General features: G+C 35.1%; 1 protein-coding gene across 1 annotated transcript; it reads left to right on the top strand.

Moving 5' to 3' along the window:
- The first annotated feature begins 1,346 nt into the window (after positions 1–1,346).
- Positions 1,347–17,706, top strand: gnb4b (guanine nucleotide binding protein (G protein), beta polypeptide 4b). Its single transcript, XM_077204214.1, has 10 exons — positions 1,347–1,552; positions 5,298–5,396; positions 5,547–5,585; positions 6,793–6,899; positions 7,180–7,243; positions 8,757–8,919; positions 12,563–12,629; positions 12,959–13,160; positions 14,146–14,362; positions 15,436–17,706. The coding sequence occupies exons 2-10, from the start codon at positions 5,340–5,342 to the stop codon at positions 15,540–15,542; spliced, it is 1,023 nt and encodes a 340-aa protein (XP_077060329.1). The 5' UTR covers positions 1,347–1,552; positions 5,298–5,339; the 3' UTR covers positions 15,543–17,706.
- Positions 17,707–18,821: the final 1,115 nt, after the last annotated feature.

Genomic DNA, 18,821 nt, shown 5'->3' with positions numbered 1-18,821 from the left:
TATCCATAAATCTATCCATCCATCGATCCATCAATCTATCTATCTATCTATCTATCTATCTATCTATCTATCCATAAATCTATCCATCAATCTATCTATCTATCCATCTATCCATAAATCTATCCATCCATCTATCTATTTATCCATCCATCTATCTATCCATCCATCTATCTATCTCCATCCATCTATCTATCTATCCATCCATCTATCTATCTATCTATCTATCCATCCATCTATCTATCTATCTATCTATCTATCTATCTATCCATAAATCTATCCATCAATCTATCTATCTATCCATCTATCCATAAATCTATCCATCCATCTATCTATCTATCCATCCATCTATCTATCTCCATCCATCTATCTATCTATCCATCCATCTATCTATCTATCTATCTATCCATCCATCTATCTATCTATCTATCTATCTATCTATCTATCCATAAATCTATCCATCAATCTATCTATCTATCCATCTATCCATAAATCTATCCATCCATCTATCTATTTATCCATCCATCTATCTATCCATCCATCTATCTATCTATCTATCTATCCATCCATCTATCTATCTATCTATCTATCCATCCATCTATCTATCTATCTATCTATCTATCTATCTATCCATAAATCTATCCATCAATCTATCTATCTATCCATCTATCCATAAATCTATCCATCCATCTATCTATTTATCCATCCATCTATCTATCCATCCATCCATCTATCTATCTATCTATCTATCTATCTATCTATCTATCCATAAATCTATCCATCAATCTATCTATCTATCCATCTATCCATAAATCTATCCATCCATCTATCTATTTATCCATCCATCTATCTATCCATCCATCTATCTATCTCCATCCATCTATCTATCTATCCATCCATCTATCTATCTCCATCCATCCATCTATCTACCACAACATACTGTTACAGTACATTACACAAAAGTCGCAGAATTATAACAATGGAATTTTAAATCAGACCAACGTGTAAATGTTTCCGAACGTTCTAAAATGTAAATGTAACTTTTACTACGACGGAAACAATGTTAAAAGTTTCCCTGCGAGACTCAAACACGTAGCGGATACGTTTCCTGTTTCTCCTACAGGCGCTTTGTTGAGGCAGCGGACGGACTGTACCATTCATCCGTAGGTGAACACAACAGCATCAACAACTACAGTTCCGAGTGTCTTCACACGATAAAAACAGCGTTTGGATGTATATTGTAGTTTTATGTTTACCTAGGTAATATAAATCCTATTTATGCTTTTAAACAGCGATGTTAGGCTTTTGTAGATAAGCGGTGTCTGTCGGGCCACCCCTCCGCCGAGTCTGTTGCCATGTTCCCGGCTCCCTTATGGGTGTGGTGACGAGATTGCTGGTGAAAATTGACTCTCAGCTCGCGTGAGGGCTGCGTGGCCCTTTAAATGTGTTTAAAATTGAGTTCCAATTAATTGAGCTGCTTTGAAATTTATCAGTGCGCTTATCAACATGCCAGGGATCTGAAAGGAGCTGAATTTGCCCAAACCAGCCTGATCAGGTGAGGGGGAAAAAACAATCGTATGCTGTGTTTCTCTTCTCTCGTCTATTTCCTGCTTGTAAAATGCTCGTAAAAGGTCCTACTGGGTGATTTAAACGCATTGCTGAATTTGTTTGGACTGTTTTAGGGCTGAATGATGGGTTGGATCTTGACTTCGTATAGCTAATTAGTTAAATTATAATCTGCTGGTTGTCCTGTTTTAAGAAGAAGCAACAGGAGGCCTGATACTCACAAGAGTTGAGTCTGAACTCCAACCGTTATAATCTGTTAAGTGTTTCCTGGCAGGAGTTAATCATTTTAATGGACAGTGTGGTGTAGTGGTTAAATATCTGTGGTGATGAGTGAAAGATTGCAGGTTCAACCCTCAGCTGGGATGACAGCATTATTGTGTCCTTGATTAAGACACTTCAGGTTACTAGTAAACCTGAACTGCCCGTTGTTTTGAATAAAAGTCTTCGTTATATGAATGAACTCCTTATATGAAGTCATTTTTCTTAGTCTTTATATCTTCCAGCTTGGTTAAATTGAATAAAATGTTCATAAAATTCCCTTTTCGTATTAAAAATGGAATCTAAATAATTTGTTGAAGGACGGCAATCACTGAGATTCTTCGAGCAGAAGCTGATAGTTTTACTTTCACTTTACCTGTGTTGAAATCTGTTTTGATTCACTTAAAGTGTTTTTTTTTGTTGTTGTTGTCAAATCCAGAGACTTTAAACTCTGCCAACTTGAATAATTTTGATATTTACTGGCTTAATTAGCCGTTTTACTCTATGCAGTTGTGGGACAGTCATGTGTGTTCTTTAATATTGTGGGTTATTGTGCAATTTTATTATTTCAAGGATTTAGAAATGAACAAGAAGACATTATTTTCAAACGAAATCGTTTCAGATTTCAGTATTTATTATGTACATGAAGAAATGTAAAATAAATTTTACAAATTTTAGAATTATGTAAAATAATATATATATATAATTTTTTAATTTTATTATTATTTTATTTTACATAATTCTACAAATTTTAGAATTATGTAAATTAAAATAAAAAAAATAAATAAAAATATATATTTTATTTTACATAATTCTAAAATTTGTAAAATTTATTTTACATTTCTTCATGTACATAATAAATACTGAAATCTGAAACGATTTTGTTTGAAAATAATGTCTTGTTGGCCATTTCTAAATCCTCGAAATATATATATATATATTTGTAATTTTGTGAATGTGTGGAATATAGTAACACCCCCCGCCCTCATTTCCATTATTTGCTTCGTGATATTGATTTTCAGTTGCAGCTTTTCTCTTTATGGGGTTATTAGATAAAAGCACACAGAGCTTTTCATATTTGTATTACTGTAAAAGGAGGGTGATGTCCCATGTCCTCTGTCATATAATGTCAGGTATGGGGCTCAGCAGTGTATTTTGTCATCATTAATGGAGAGAAAAACCAGCATGGCATATCTGTGCCCACTGAGAGCGTGCCAGGCTGATCTGACACATCCTGGCACCTTCCCGAATCCTGACGGGCATCACATGGAGTCAAAGTGTTTTAGTATTATGGTGCACACTTGAATGAAACTTGCATTTGAATTGAATCCATAAAAGACAACACGGTATAGTTTGGTTATCATCATCATTATGTCTGAAATGTGGCTGCACGATTCCGAATATTGCAAATTTTCTGATAAAAATTGCCAGCACAATTTGACATTTTCTTTAATTTTTATAAATTTTATCATTTATTATTTAAAGATATTAAACAAAATAAGAAATTTTACTGATGTAATGTTTTATCGTATAATAAAAAAAGTGTATTTAGGGAAAATATTATACTAATATATATGGCTGTCTTAAAATCTTTATATTTCAAACGTTAAATCATATAAAAGAACACAATGCCGTACTTCACTCTAAAACAGCATTAAACAGCATTATGGTACACTATGGCAGCAGCTTTCCCTGTATGCGACCAGACTGTACGTGCTCATCCAGTTTGAAATGTTGACAACAAACTGAGGTTTTTCAGATTTCCTGTCACAGCATTCTGTCCATATTTACAATTTTTTGCAGCCTTTTAGCCACTGCCTACGACACGAAAGTAACTCACTCCCAACACTAAACATTTACTCTTTGAATTCTTGCACCCGGGAACAAGACAAGTCAATAGATACCATTATGGCTAAAAGTTTGCTAAGAAGTATTTCCTACTAAAGCAAGGCGGTATTAAGTGTATTCATAGCAGACTGGTGGGAGTGGCCTTGGAAATGCACAGTGCATTATGGGTGTTAAAGTTTTCCTTCCTATTTTGCAAAAGGAAAGACAACTGCCTTTTTTTCTCTGTGTTTTCTCAGATTTATTTTTCAAAACCTTGTTTCTAATGCATAAGCCAAGTTTAATTGAAAGCCCATTTTGCCAGGGATGAAGAACCCCTTTAATCATATCACAGACTTTGCAGCTTGATAATCTCACTAAGCCATATCGAGATTTAGTTTTATTTCGATTAATTGCGCTAGTCTGAAGGAGAGCGCATGGATTATGTGAAGGTTGAAGCTGTAGTTTCAGCATGACGTCATCTTTGCACTGATGTGAGTCTGAATCCATAGGGTTTTAAATCACGCCAACCAAAGGCGGACAATCCCAGCTGTGTCTTACAGACGACCAAAGATAAACTAACGCCCAACATTATCTGTGTCTGATCACTTTTAAAATCATGCATGCAGCATTACATAAAGGTCAAAACCAAATTATAAACATTGTTTGAAAACATTGTATTTCAAAAATGTCTCTATCGTTGCAGTCCTTGGTATTATAAATAAGTTGGGTGTTGCTGTCTGGAAGTGGTTGGGCAGTATGACCTAATAGTATGAGTAATATACTCATGCTAACAGTATATATCATAATTAGTTATTTTGTATTGGAAATTCAATGGAATAAAAAAAGTCCTAGTTTTTAATAAATGCCTATCTTTGTACAATCTAATGAACTGGTAACACTTTATAATAAGGGTTCATTTGTTAACTATATCAGTAGTAACAATGAAAATACTTTTACAGCAGTTGTTAGTCTTAAAGACCCCCTGTGGTGCAAATCAAGCTTTTAATGTTGTTTATATGTCTAGTATGTGGTGTTTTTAATATGCTTTAAGACTAACTATGTGTAAATTCATCAGTAAACAGTATTTTCTCCTCAAAACTGCAGTGAAAAAAGACAACGCTTTGAAATTAGGTGCTTTATCTCATTTGATTTTGTTTTGAACTTGATGGACGCAGTCACATTATTTGTTTATAATCATAAAAAACTAACTTGTGCCAGATGACAGTTTGAGAGATGCTGGACTAGTAACCAAAGCACAGATGCTGTTTGAGTTTGTAGTAGATCTTCTAACTCTTAACACATTTGTATGGAATTAAAGGTGAGGGACACATTGAGACTCGGCCGCTTGATTTGACGGAAAGGTCAGTGAACATATGTGTGGCATTTGGCAGCAGTTGTTGGGGTTTTGAAGACCCTCTGAGCTCACCGTCATTTCCCACAGCTCTCAGATCAGTTTGCCCGTTTAATTAAAGTTGCTGAAATGGATTTGCTCAAAGAAAGCTGGTCCTTTGACCATTTGTAATTGCATTTTAAGGGATTTCATGACCGCATGCATCACTAGTGCAATGTTTGATTGACAGATGAGCACATGCGATGTAAGAATGATGTCATTATATTGTGTAATTGTAAGATATGCACATTTCTTGCAGGTCCAGCACGTTGTCGCATCGGGTGTAGGTCAAACAGGAACAATGAGTGAGTTGGAACAGTTGCGTCAGGAAGCGGAACAGCTTCGCAACCAGATCCGGGTAAGAGGAATTGTTCATCAGTGCATGTGTTTGGACTGATGCAACTAAAGGAAACGTTCATATGAGAGGACTCGCATGTAAACAATATATTTCCTTTGCTGAGTGTTTTGATTGGGAAGATTTGTGTCATGAGTTATTGATGTTTTTCAGGATGCTAGAAAAGCCTGCAGTGACTCCACACTTTCGCAGGTACGAAACGAATCATTGATTATTCATAGATATCAACCAGGGCATCTACAAACTGCTGTGGCGATGTACAGGTGAAACTCGAAAAATTCGAATATCGTGCAACAGTTCATGTGTTTTAGTAATTCAAATGAAAAGATGAAACTAATATATTTAGTATATATAACTATATATGCATGATTATACTTTTCAGAGAGCCGAGATTTCTGTATTTAAAATCCTTTTATTAAAATTGATTTCTTGTAATATTATAATTTTCTCAGATTTAGAATTTGGGGTTTTCATAAGCCATAATCATCAAAATTATAACTTTTGCACGATATTCTAATTTTTTGAGTTTCCCCTGTACACTATCTGTCAAAAGTTTCGAATAGTTAATGCAATAAAAAACGTTTCAAATAATTAAGATTTCTTTAATGCTTTTGAAATAAGCCTCTTACGCTCATCAATGCTGCATTTATTTGATTATAGTAAAAACAGTTAAAAAAACTGTTTTCTATGTGAATATATATTTTAAAGTGTAATTTATTCCTGTGATCGAAGCTGAATTTTCAGCATCATTACTCCAGTCTTCAGTGCCTTAAGAAATCATTCTCTATATTTTTTTCAGGATTCTTCGATTGAATAGAAAGAACAGCATTCAATAGAAAACTTTTGTAACATCATAAATGTCTTTACTGTAACTTTTGATCAATTTAATGGGTCCTTCCTTACTAAAATAAAAGTATACATTTCTTTTACTTGTCCAAAACATTTGAACGGTAGCGTATCATATTTTACAAAAATATGACGCAATACATCTGTTATCGACATTGATAATAATAAGAAATGTTTCTTGATTAGCATATAAGAATGATTTCTGAAGGATCATGTGACACTGAAGACTGTGATGATAAATTCAGCTTTGATCACAGGAATATATTATATTATCAACAGTTATTTTAAATGTAATAATATTTCACAATATTACTTTAATTTAATTATTACTATATTTTGATCAAATAAATGCAGCATTGTTGAGCAGAAGAAACTTCCACAGCAGTGTTTGCATTTTTAGTGGCTTGTGTAAACACTCTGTAAATGAACACTGAAATGCTATAGTAGATGATGCTGAACTTGCGCTGTGAGATCTGTGATGTGCCATTGCTTCATGGGAGCTGATTATGTTGTGTGATCTTTAATCTCCTGCTGTTTTGGGCTCATATGGCAGATGACAGCGAGCCTGGACTCAGTGGGGCGGATCCAGATGAGAACGAGACGCACACTCAGAGGTCATCTCGCCAAAATCTACGCCATGCACTGGGGCAGCGACTCCAGGTGTGTGTTTGATTGACGGACACGTTCTCAGAGGGTCCCTAACCATCACGATTGGTTTTATATACAGAAAATGCTGCTTTAAACACTCTGGGCCTCCTTTCAACTGTGTGATTAATATTACATGAAGAAACGCTTGGGACCCTGGTGTTCGTTTTCCGTGGAGCTGTAATAAGGCCTTTCCCACCATGTTACTCAAATCCCATCTGTGTCCCATATTAATTACATTTCACTATGGATATGCTGCAGTGTGGATGAATATAATTTATTTGGCTTTTTTTAGGTTACTTGTCAGTGCCTCCCAAGATGGCAAACTGATCATATGGGATGGTTATACGACAAACAAGGTAATGAGATATTAAAGCCATGTACACTGGAAAAAAAAGGGTAACATCTAAATTAACTGTTTTTATTCAAATCAAAAGATGTTATTAAGCATCACCAAATCAACCTAAATACATTGATTTATACCAACAAAACAACTTTTTATAGGTTAAATCTGTTTTAAGTTAACAATAGCTATCTTTAGCATTTTGAGATATCGCATAAAAACTGTTGGGAGGGAAATGCCAAGATCCACCTAAATTAAAAAAAATGTGCATAGCTTTATTTCAATACAATACAAAGTTTATTTATAAAGCACAATTTAAAAACAACCGAGGTTGACCAAAGTGCTGTACAAAAGAAGATAAAACAAACACAAGCTGTAAAATAAGTGTAAAACATAAAAGTAAAATCCTGAAACAGCAAGTCAAGGGTATATTAAACGCCAAAGAAAATAAATGCGTCTTGAGGGAGGACTTAAAGGTAGATAAAGTTGGGGCAGTTCTGATATGAACCGGGACAGTATTCCATAGTTTAGGGCCGATGACAGAAAAGGCACGATCACCTCTATTTTTTAATCTTGTCCTGGGAACTTGCAATAGTCTGGAGTTAGCAGATCTAAGTGACCTTGACTGAACGTAGGGGTGTAGCAAATCTGTTAAATACTGTGGTGTCTCATTACGAATGGATTTAAAAACAAACAATAGAATTTTGAAATCAATTCCATATTTGATCGGCAGCCAATGTAGTGAGATCAATATTGGCGTGACAGAATCATATTTCCGTTTTCCATAGAGAAGCCGAGCCGCTGCATTCTGAACTAATTGTAGACGTGAAACACAAGCCTGGGGGGCACCGATATACACAGAATTACAGTAGTCCAGTCGAGATGTTACAAAAGCATGCATAACTGCTTCAAATTTCTTTAGAGAAAGAAATGGCTTCACCTTTGACAGGAGACGAAGATGGTAAAAACACGACTTGATCACAGTATTTATCTGCTTATCGAATTTAAGATTATTATCTTATTATTATTGTCTTATTCAAAAAGACTTGCATAAACTACAATGAAAACACATTTACCGTATAAATTCCTCGATGCACAGCAAAAAAAAAAATCATGTGACTTTATGCGTTGGGATGGCATAACTTGACTTAACCAGATCTTTTTGCACAGCATCTGAAATGCCTGAGCAAAATCTGTCATCAAAGTGGTTCAGTAGTCATACACGACTAACACGTGCATTTATTGCGTTTCATCTGTGCTCTCTGAGACACAGGTAATTCATTATATAAGAACATTATTATATACAGTAGTTTCCACTGCTTTTTTAAAAGTTTTTTTGCACCAGTTTATCAGGAAGTGATGATTTTGTTCTCTTTGACTAAATGACTTTATCCAATATTCCTATTTTGCGCTCAAATTAAATTCGCAACCTTTAATGGAAACATTGCTAATTGCTGGGGAGTGTTTTCTGTTCATCTTCAGTTTTTGCTTCTTGTATTACTGAAGGATGTTGTATGTTTTTAACTCAGATGCACGCCATTCCCCTGCGCTCTTCCTGGGTCATGACCTGTGCGTACGCCCCGTCCGGAAACTACGTGGCCTGTGGAGGCCTGGACAACATCTGCTCCACCTACAGCCTTAAGACCCGCGAGGGCAACGTCAGGGTCAACCGAGAACTGGCCGGACACACAGGTACAGTCAGCCGAACCCTTTTGACCTAAAATATTTACTAGGGCTGTCAACATTTACAGGTCAAACTCGAAAAATTAGAATATCATGCAACATGTATTTCAGTAATTCAAATTAAAAGGTGAAACTAATATATTTAGTATATATAACTATATACATATGCATGATTATACTTTTCAGAGGGCCGACATTTCTGTATTTAAAATCCTTTTTTTTTTATCGATTTCATGTAATATTCTAATTTTCTGAGATTTTGAATTTGGGGTTTTTATAAACTGTAAGCCATAATTTTCAATATTATAACTTTTGCAAGATTATTCACATTTTTCGAATTTCACCTGTACACATTAACGTATGCGATTACTCAAAATTCTTCAATCTGCAAACTACGTTTCTCGGCTGGATAAAGCAAACCAGCATCTCGCTAGTAAAGTTTTGATGGATGCGGATTGTAATCAAGGTAAAGACGATTGTGGTGTCGTACAGTAACCACGCGTGAGTGTGTTGTTATTAGTGCGCAACCAAACTAGGGCTGCAACAACTAATCGATAAAATCGATTATAATCGATTATGAAAATCGTTGTCAACGAATGTCATTATCGATTAGTTGGTCTGCTTACGTCACGGGGAGCGTTTACTGGTACGCACACACACGCAAGGTCTCTCTCCCTCAGGCGCTCTGCCGAGCGCGCGCGCTACACGGTTTGGAGCAGTCTCGCATGCGCGCTCTTGCTTGCGCGCTCAAGATTTCGGGAGTTTGAACTAATTCGCGGGCATCAGGGAGCCGCAATCAATATGCGGGAGACTCCCGGGACTTCCGGGATCTTGGGATGTCTGTATTTTGTCTCGAGCATCAGGTTGTGCAATCAGTTCGCTCGCAACGTAAGTGATGGATTAAAATAGCGCTACCGCAGAAATAGGTTAAATTAAAACGGTGTTTACAAAGTGAAGCATTAAATACAAAGGCAGTTAATAACAGCAGCAGTAAAATATTGTTTTTTAGTCACTGTACTCAGTGGTTTTCAGCGAATGCTTGTGCACTAATGCATAATTTCTCCTGTCCTTTACTCAAGCCTGTTAGCTTGCTGGGTAACGTTACCTCCATTCCGTTCTCTTTTTATAGCATTTGTCTACTAAGTTTTAATTGTTTTTCAAACGCGATCTACTGCGGCTCTCCGTTCACACAATTGTTTTCAGTCTTTCTATATTTATTTAATCAATTTATCCTTATATTATTCTTTTATATATTATATATATAATATATATTATATTCTTTATCCTTATATTCCATATATATAATTAATTTTAAATAAAAATTTAAATTTTAGTTTGTTTTTAGTTCAGATATTCACATCTGAACAACATGTCTGTGTAAATTTGTTTTAACAAAAATTGTGTTAAAACATAATATGTTGGATATCATTTTTTTAACAATAATCATGTTTGTCAACTTGCCATCAGCAATTATCATTAAAAACAATGCAAATATTGATATTAGTAAAACTCAATGTGTGGCTTTTGCACTTTTTAAAGTACACTTTTACACATAAATACCCTGATTTACGGTTTTATTTAGTTATAATAAAAAAAAAACTAATTTAATTTCTATCCGATTAATCGATTAATCGAAAAAATAATCGTCCGATTAATCGATGATCAAAATAATCGTTAGTTGCAGCCCTAAACCAAACCGTGTTGTATTTATGCACAGACACATTTCAGCGTTGTTTCCACACACAATCAGGATCATGTTTTAATCTTTCCTGTGTATGTTGCTGTTTAGTAATTCTGAATAGATCCGTGTACTGTATTAATTATACAGTCAGGTCAAGGCAATGGTCCTGCTCAGTATCGCAACTTGGCATGTCTGATATTTAAACAAGCTCTGAAACACTGTGGATTCTGAAAAGTTTGTTCAGTAATTATTATTTTTTCATGTGTGCGTAAGTTTATGAATTATATGGGCTCTTTTTATCATTTGGTTATTTGGTGTCCTTTTTGAGTCTCCCAGTGTTTTTTGGAAAGATCTAAATTTACCTTGAATAAAGCCTGCAGAAAATACAGTTTTGTGAGAATCATCCTTCAATCTGATGGTTTACTTGACTGGATATAGCAAATGGTGATTTATCTTGTTTAATACATTTATTTTGTCATGTATGATTAATTTCAAGGTAAATATGCAATTAATCACGATTAATCGCACAAAAAGGGTGCGATTTAAAAAATGTTTTAATCTATTAGCAGCTCTAATATTTACCTTAGATTTTAAGTTAATATTTCAATATTTGAACAACATATTTGCATGTTTGCGGTTCTGTGATGCCAGTTAATGTTAACATGACATGCAGGTACACAAATTAAATATTTAAATAAAAGTGTTTTATTTTGATTTGTTTTTATTTTTATATTCACATATTATTTTATATAATTAAAGGGTTAGTTCACCCAAAAATGAAGATTATGTCATTAATGACTCACCCTCATGTCGCTCCAAGCCCGTAAGACCTCCGTTCATCTTCAGAACACAGTTTAAGATATTTTAGATTTAGTCCGAGAGCTTTCTGTCCCTCCATTGAAAATCTATGTACGGTATACTGTCCTTGTCCAGAAAGGAAATAAAGACATCATCAAAGTAGTCCATGTGACCTCAGTGGGTTAGTTAGAATTTTTTAAAGCATCGAAAATACATTTTGTTCCAAAAATAACAAAAACTACGACTTTATTCAGCATTGTATTGTCTTCCGGTTCTGTTGGGGATCCGCGTTCAGTGACGCTGCTGACGTGTTATCTGGTGCGCCCGAGCTTCGTTTACAGTCTGAGGGAGACGCACGCTGTAAACAAAACAATCTTTGCAAACATGTCTAAGGATTTCCACACAGGGGAAGACTTGCATTTTTTTTTAACCAGACATAATTATTTGAACCCGAATACACGGACGCACCAGATACACGTCAGCAGCGTCTAACGTCACTGGACTCGTGAACGTGGATTGACAACAGAACCGGAAGAGAAAACAATGCTGAATAAAGTCGTCGTTTCTGTTATTTTTGGAACAAAATGTATTTTCGATGCTTCAAAAAATCCTAACTAACCCCCTGATGTCACATGGACTACTTTGATGATGTCTTTATTTCCTTTCTGGACAAGGACAGTATACCGTACATAGATTTTCAATGGAGGGACAGAAAGCTCTCGGACTAAATCTAAAATATCTTAAACTGTGTTCTGAAGATGAACGGAGGTCTTACGGGCTTGGAACGACATGAGGGTGAGTCATTAATGACATAATCTTCATTTTTGGGTGAACTAACCCTTTAAGTTGTTTTTGTTTGTTTTGAATGAGTCTCTTTTGCTCACCAAGACTGAATTTATTTGATCCGCTGAAAATTCAGCTTGTCCATCACAGGAATGACTTACATTTTTAAATATATTAAAATAGGAAATCTGTAGTGTATTATATGCAAATTTGACAATTTTTTTTTTTTTATAGTTTAATTAACTCATTAATAATTATTAGCTTAGCTAACTCACAAAACTGTTTGGGAAACACTGCTCTAATTCAACTCTTTCTGTATGCCCTTTTATACAATGCATAATTAATCAATGCAATACATAATTCTTTCTTTTTTTATGAACAACCCGGTAGGTTATCTGTCTTGCTGTCGTTTTCTTGATGACAATCAGATCATCACCAGCTCTGGCGACACCACATGGTGAGTTCATGTTACATGCAAAATGCAATAAGTGCCATAATGGCAATAAGTAAGAATTATTGTTCCTATTTCATTTTGTAATTAGGCACTTTTTTTTTTCAAAGCAACTTGCATTGCATTAAAGATGTGCATTTTATTAGCTCATGCATTCCCTGAAAATCAAACCTATTACTAGTCATTGCTAGCGCCATACTGTTTAGCTACAGGACTTGTTTTCATTGCAATGCTAAACGCAACAAAAAAAGTTTTGTTCCATGTTGCTTTGAATTAAGTGTTTGGTTTTAATTAAAAGGAAATTTTCAACTTTGCTTCTGTGTCTTTTGTTGCAGTGCATTGTGGGACATTGAGACGGGCCAACAAACCACCAGTTTCACAGGACACACAGGTGATGTCATGAGTCTGTCGGTCAGTCCCGACTCAAAGACGTTCGTGTCGGGGGCCTGCGACGCCTCTGCCAAACTATGGGACATCAGAGATGGGATGTGCAGACAGTCTTTTACTGGCCACGTCTCGGATATAAACGCCGTCTGCGTAAGTGTTTAGACCTACCTTTAAAATCATGCCTGCTGTTTGCTTCAACTATTAAAATATAAACTACTAGTCAAACGTTTGGAATAATTACTTTTATTTATGCTTTTGAAAGAACCAAGGCAGCATTTATTTGATCAAAAATACAGTAAAAGAATTGTGAAATGTTACTCTTTAAAAAAGCAATTTTCTGTGTTTATATATATATATATATATTAGTCAGCATTTGAAGTGGATAAAAACCTATCATCAAAGTTATACATGAATTTTGAATACCCGTTCTTGTCTTAGGACAACTTTGAACATTTTTGATCCACTTTAAATGTTGACTACTGTAGTAAAATGTAAAGTATTCCTGTGATCAAAGCTGAATTTTCAGCATCATTACTCCAGTCTTCAGTGTCACATGATCCTTCAGAAATCACTATAATATGATGATTTGATGCTCAAGAAACACTTCTGATTATTATCAATGTTGAAACAGTTGTGCTGCTTCATATTTTGAGGAAAACATGTTACGTTCTGTTTTTCAGCATTCTTTGAATAGAAAAAATCAATGAAAAACATTTTTGTTATAACGCATTAAATGTCTTTACTGTCACTTCTGATCAATTTAATGCGTCATCGTTGAATAAGAGTATTATTTTTTTCTTACCCCTAACTTTTGAATGGTAGTGTATCATGGTTTCCAAAACCATTGATGGTTTCTACATTGATAATCAGTAACGTAACTGCAAATCAGCATATTAGAATGATTTCTGAAGGATCATTCAGGATCAGTAATATTTCACAATATTACTGTATTTTTGATCTAATATTTGCAGTCTTAGTGAGCATTAGAGACAAAAGCATTCATAAATCGTAATTATACCGAACTTTTATACTACTAACCAATACTTCTGGGTGGTTTATATTATGATCTAGAAGCTTCTCTTGTGTAACACTGTATGAGTAGATGAATTTGAGTTGTTTTTGTTCACTCCTGCAGTTCTTTCCGAACGGAAATGCCTTCACAACAGGTTCAGACGACGCCACCTGCAGGCTGTTCGACCTGCGCGCGGATCAGGAGCTGATGATGTACTCTCACGACAACATCATCTGCGGCATCACCTCCGTGGCCTTTTCCAAGAGCGGACGCCTCCTGCTGGCCGGTTACGATGACTTCAACTGCAACGTTTGGGACACTTTAAAAGGCGAACGTGCAGGTAAGAGCAAATGCCCTTCAGAGTTTTATATACATTTCATCTTATCTTATTGGATGAATTTTAGGGGTGTAACGGTTCTCGGTAAAAAATCGAAATCTGAACTGCACACGTTGCAATCGGTGTTTAAGCAAAACTCATTTAAGCCTCGACAATTTAAACATTCGAGAGAAAGACGCTGTGAGAAGCTGTGTGTGTCTGTGCACATCTGAAGCGCACACACGTCTCAGACAGCGTGCAAATATTGAGTTCTCTTTCAAGTCTTGCGCTTGAACGGATCAATTAACACAAATATTGTGTCAACATGCCCTTCTTTATGAGTATCCCAGCAGACAGTCTATTATGCCGGAAGTGAACTTATACAGTCGAGAAAGAAAATGCATATGTAAAGTGACAGCAGCCTAATGTTCCTGCTGTCTATTTATGTTAATCAAACAACAAAAGACAAGGAAAGCACTCACTGCTCTTGATTGAATGGCTTTTGTAACTTTAATAAGGATTCATCTTTAATTTATAGTCAAATATGCAATGTTATTTTACATTTGATTGCTTTATTCAATTTCTGTATCTGAAAACTTATGTCAGACCTACCTGAAAAACAGTACTTTTCATGTTTATTTTATTTTTATCTTTGCTCTATTGTATTTATTTGTGCTGTTGCTTGTAGTTAGATTATTTATGTTTATTTGACAGTAGTCCTTTTTTCCCCCTTAGTCCTTAAAGGGATAGTTCACCCAAAAATGTAAATTCTGTCAGTAATTACTCTCCCTCATGTTGTTCAACCCCGTAAAACCTTGTGTCAATCCCTTAGAAGCCTATGGAGGAGTGATCCAGCTCTCAGATTTCATCAAAAATATCTTAATTTGAGTTCCGAAGATGAACGAAGGTCTTACGGGGTTTGAACAACATGAGGAATTTTCATTTTTGGGTGAACTATCCCTTTAAAGTTAGCACATAACAAATCGTACCGAGACCGTGAACCTAAAACCATGATAAAAACCAAACCGCGAGCAGCTGGAACCGTTACACCCTTGATGGATTTGCATTATAATAATCTGCATCGCTCCCTCTGTCAGGTGTCCTGGCCGGTCACGACAACAGGGTGAGCTGTTTAGGAGTAAATGATGATGGAATGGCTGTGGCCACGGGATCATGGGACAGTTTCCTTCGGATCTGGAACTGAGAGCGGGATTAAAAAATCTCCAGGTCCACTTTCCTTCCGTCCCATTTCTACGTCTTTCCACAGCAAGTCCTCTGTATTCCAGTTATTACACATGATTTTCAGTATGTAGTTCAATCCCGTGGAAAAGCCAATCGTCACCGCCGGCCACAGGAATCATAATAAGAGATTATTAAAGTGTCATTGTGTAATATGTAAATATACATGTATATGAATATAGATATGGTATATATGTACAGCATTATGTATATGTATATACCATATAGTATATACATACATAGTGTTCATGTATATATTTTTCTAGTTGATCATTGGCCCCATGACATTTTTATTAATCTTTCTCTTTTTTTTTTTTGTATTTTACTTTGTTTTGTGTACATAGAAAACAACGCTAAACTAGACGGATCGGTGCGTACTGCAGTCTGTATTACAAAAAGTTTGTGAATTTATAGAGGTTTTCATGCATTGGACAACAAAAGCGTAAAACATGCAGATGATCTCTGAACTTTTTTTTTCTTTTCTTTTTTTACGCCACTAAATCAATAATTTAATGGTGTTTGGAACGAAGGCACTGAATTTTCTCAGCCTTGAGATTGAATGTTTAATTCGAAGCATTATGACACCTTGTTTTTAGGAGTCTTGCTTTTGATTGATAATGAAATTTATAATGTCTCTGCCCTTGAACTTTAGCCTTAAAATACTAGTGATCTCAACAGAACTAATCCTAGTGTATCAATTCTTATTTTTGGTGCTTACAAAGGAAATCTGTGCTTTGAATTAATTCATAACACTTGATTTTTTCGGATTAGAAATGGCCACAAACTCTTCTCTTAAAATTTTTAACGTTGCAGTGTTACAAAGATGGAGCATATTGAAAGTAGTATATATAATATTTTTGTGTGCGTCATAGTTGATTAGGAGTAATTTGAATGCTGAGACCTTCAAGTTTTTTGCAATCTCTCAGTTTTAGCATGTAAATGTGTGCAAACAGGTGGAAATGAAGAACACTACCTGGTCAGGATGATTTGACTGCTCACTCAGTCACTATATTTGGCTTATTTTTTTCAGTGGATAAAAAAAATTGTAGATCAGAGCAATGAAGCTGTTTACTCACTTTCGCCATATTTATAAGTGCCATCGGTTCTGACAGTATGTCTCTGTGTTTGTTGTGGTTGCCAGATCGAGGCTGTTTGAGATGTGTGTCAGTAACCAGCTTGATATTCTTTCACCTTAACAAGCCTGATTAAAAATGATATTTGTGCCATTGTTAATGCTCTTAACACCTCATTAATAACTGTGAATAGAATTTAAAATCTTTCTCTTTGCCTTTTTTATATAAAAAAGGGAATTGGAAAGTGGCTTGAAATTATGTTGAGGTATTAAAGTGTACTCTGTCCTTTTACAGTATGAAAATGCTTTTTTTGCATAAATAAAACCATTTCACCGTTCAACACACCGTAAAATAATGAATTTAGGGTTTAAATGTTTTTTTTTGCTGAGTTTTAAGATGATTAACTGTGAAAAGGGATGTCTTTAGTAGCAATGTCTCATTTAGAAGTCACTTTGAATTCTACAATTTAAACAGCAAATTTCTCTGCTGGTATTATTTGTATTGGTTAGAATTTAAGTCAGATTTCTATTGTTGGTAATGTAGAGGTTGAAAGATTGCCAATCATTGATTCTTTTTGTGGTTGTTTTATTATGATCATATTGAAGATTTGACTGGTTGGATCCAGATCAGCTGAAATGGACAGTTTTAACATCTAACTGTCTTTATTCTTGGCTAATGTAGTCATGTAGCCTAGTCTTTTGGGCTTTAATGAAAAACATTGACTTTTTCAAATGAGTTTAGATTTCATTTCGCATTATTTCCAAACATGCCAAACCACTCAAACTCCGCAACAAAAGAGTATTTTACATGTTAGAACCCCAATGCTTTAAGTATTCATAATATACTTTTGGCTCATTTGTATCCTACATTACCTTTTTCTTTTAGCCAATAAAGCCAGGACTGTGGTGCCTGGTATAGACTTTCACAGTGCCATATTTTCAAATAATCAATTTTAATAACATTTTGTTCCTCAATTTTTTTGTTATTTGTAAAGTAACATGGTGATAAAGCTGCCATACACTGATATTGTAACCAATAAACAGACTTTTAACCATATGTTAAGATGTTTCTTTTTGATTGTCTCAATCTGCAGATTTAAATGTGGATATTTGGGCTATACTATAGCCTATTTCTTGGTAAAGATATGACCTCTTTCGACTGAAAACAAACTAAAAAAATAATCAAAACATTTTCAAAGTTTTCTCCTTACGTAATTAAAGATATTGTAAGCGACGGAGAAAATTAGGGACAGATTCATATGATCCAACGATTTCTTTGGTCTTACTTGCAAGTATCCAACAAATTAAAATCGTGTTTCTATTATAATGTTTGTTAAGTCAGAAACCACGATTATTTGTCGTGAAAACTCACCTCAGAAATTCACGCCACTTCCTCTCAGGAATTCGAAAACCCGTACGCGAAAGTCGACAAAAAGACTTTTGACTTGACACAAGGTTTATATGTAAACGATACATTATTGCCATTACTCGCCTTTAAAAGAATTCGTAGTAAAACACACGCACATTACAGCAAACCTACCACGTCCCCGTCACGAATAGTGTCGAAAAAAGCATGTCATGTCCAGTGTCAACATCATCGAAATTCATTCACAATAGGGCCAAGTATTATACCGTTGTATTATACCGACACACGTTCCTCCCACCCATACAAAATAACACATAAAAAAGATATTTGCGAAACAAAACGACTTACCTGTTAGTTACAGAATGAGCCGGAGACTCCTGGGCATGAGATTGAAAAGTGTTGCAGTTGCATGGCGTATGGATGGACGAGTTTCCTTCCGCGTTAATGAGCTTTTTTTCTTACGTTTTTTAATAGAATTTTGCTTAAATATCCCTGGTGTTTCTCTAACATTTTACAACTGCAAATTATAACTGAATGGCTGAACACACGAACTCACATGTGCAAAATGGCTGATAACACGCTAATTGCCTAAAACAGATGTCAATCAAACATTCATCAAGCATTATCCAAAAAGTTTTTTATTTTAAGTACTATGTTGTAATATTTTTTGTAATTATATTAAAATCAATGAAACAATACATTAATAAATCATGTTGTATAATAAATGGGTGGTTTTATTCAACACTGTGGGCGGATTTAACAGGTGTAGGCCCGACCATTGATTATACAAATATTTTATCTATTAA

Source organism: Siphateles boraxobius, unplaced genomic scaffold, assembly GCF_051911475.1.
Source record: "Siphateles boraxobius isolate OS27281-9 unplaced genomic scaffold, OSU_SipBor_1 5, whole genome shotgun sequence".
Classification (NCBI taxonomy): domain Eukaryota; kingdom Metazoa; phylum Chordata; class Actinopteri; order Cypriniformes; family Leuciscidae; genus Siphateles; species Siphateles boraxobius.
This window is presented reverse-complemented; position numbering and strand designations above follow the sequence as displayed.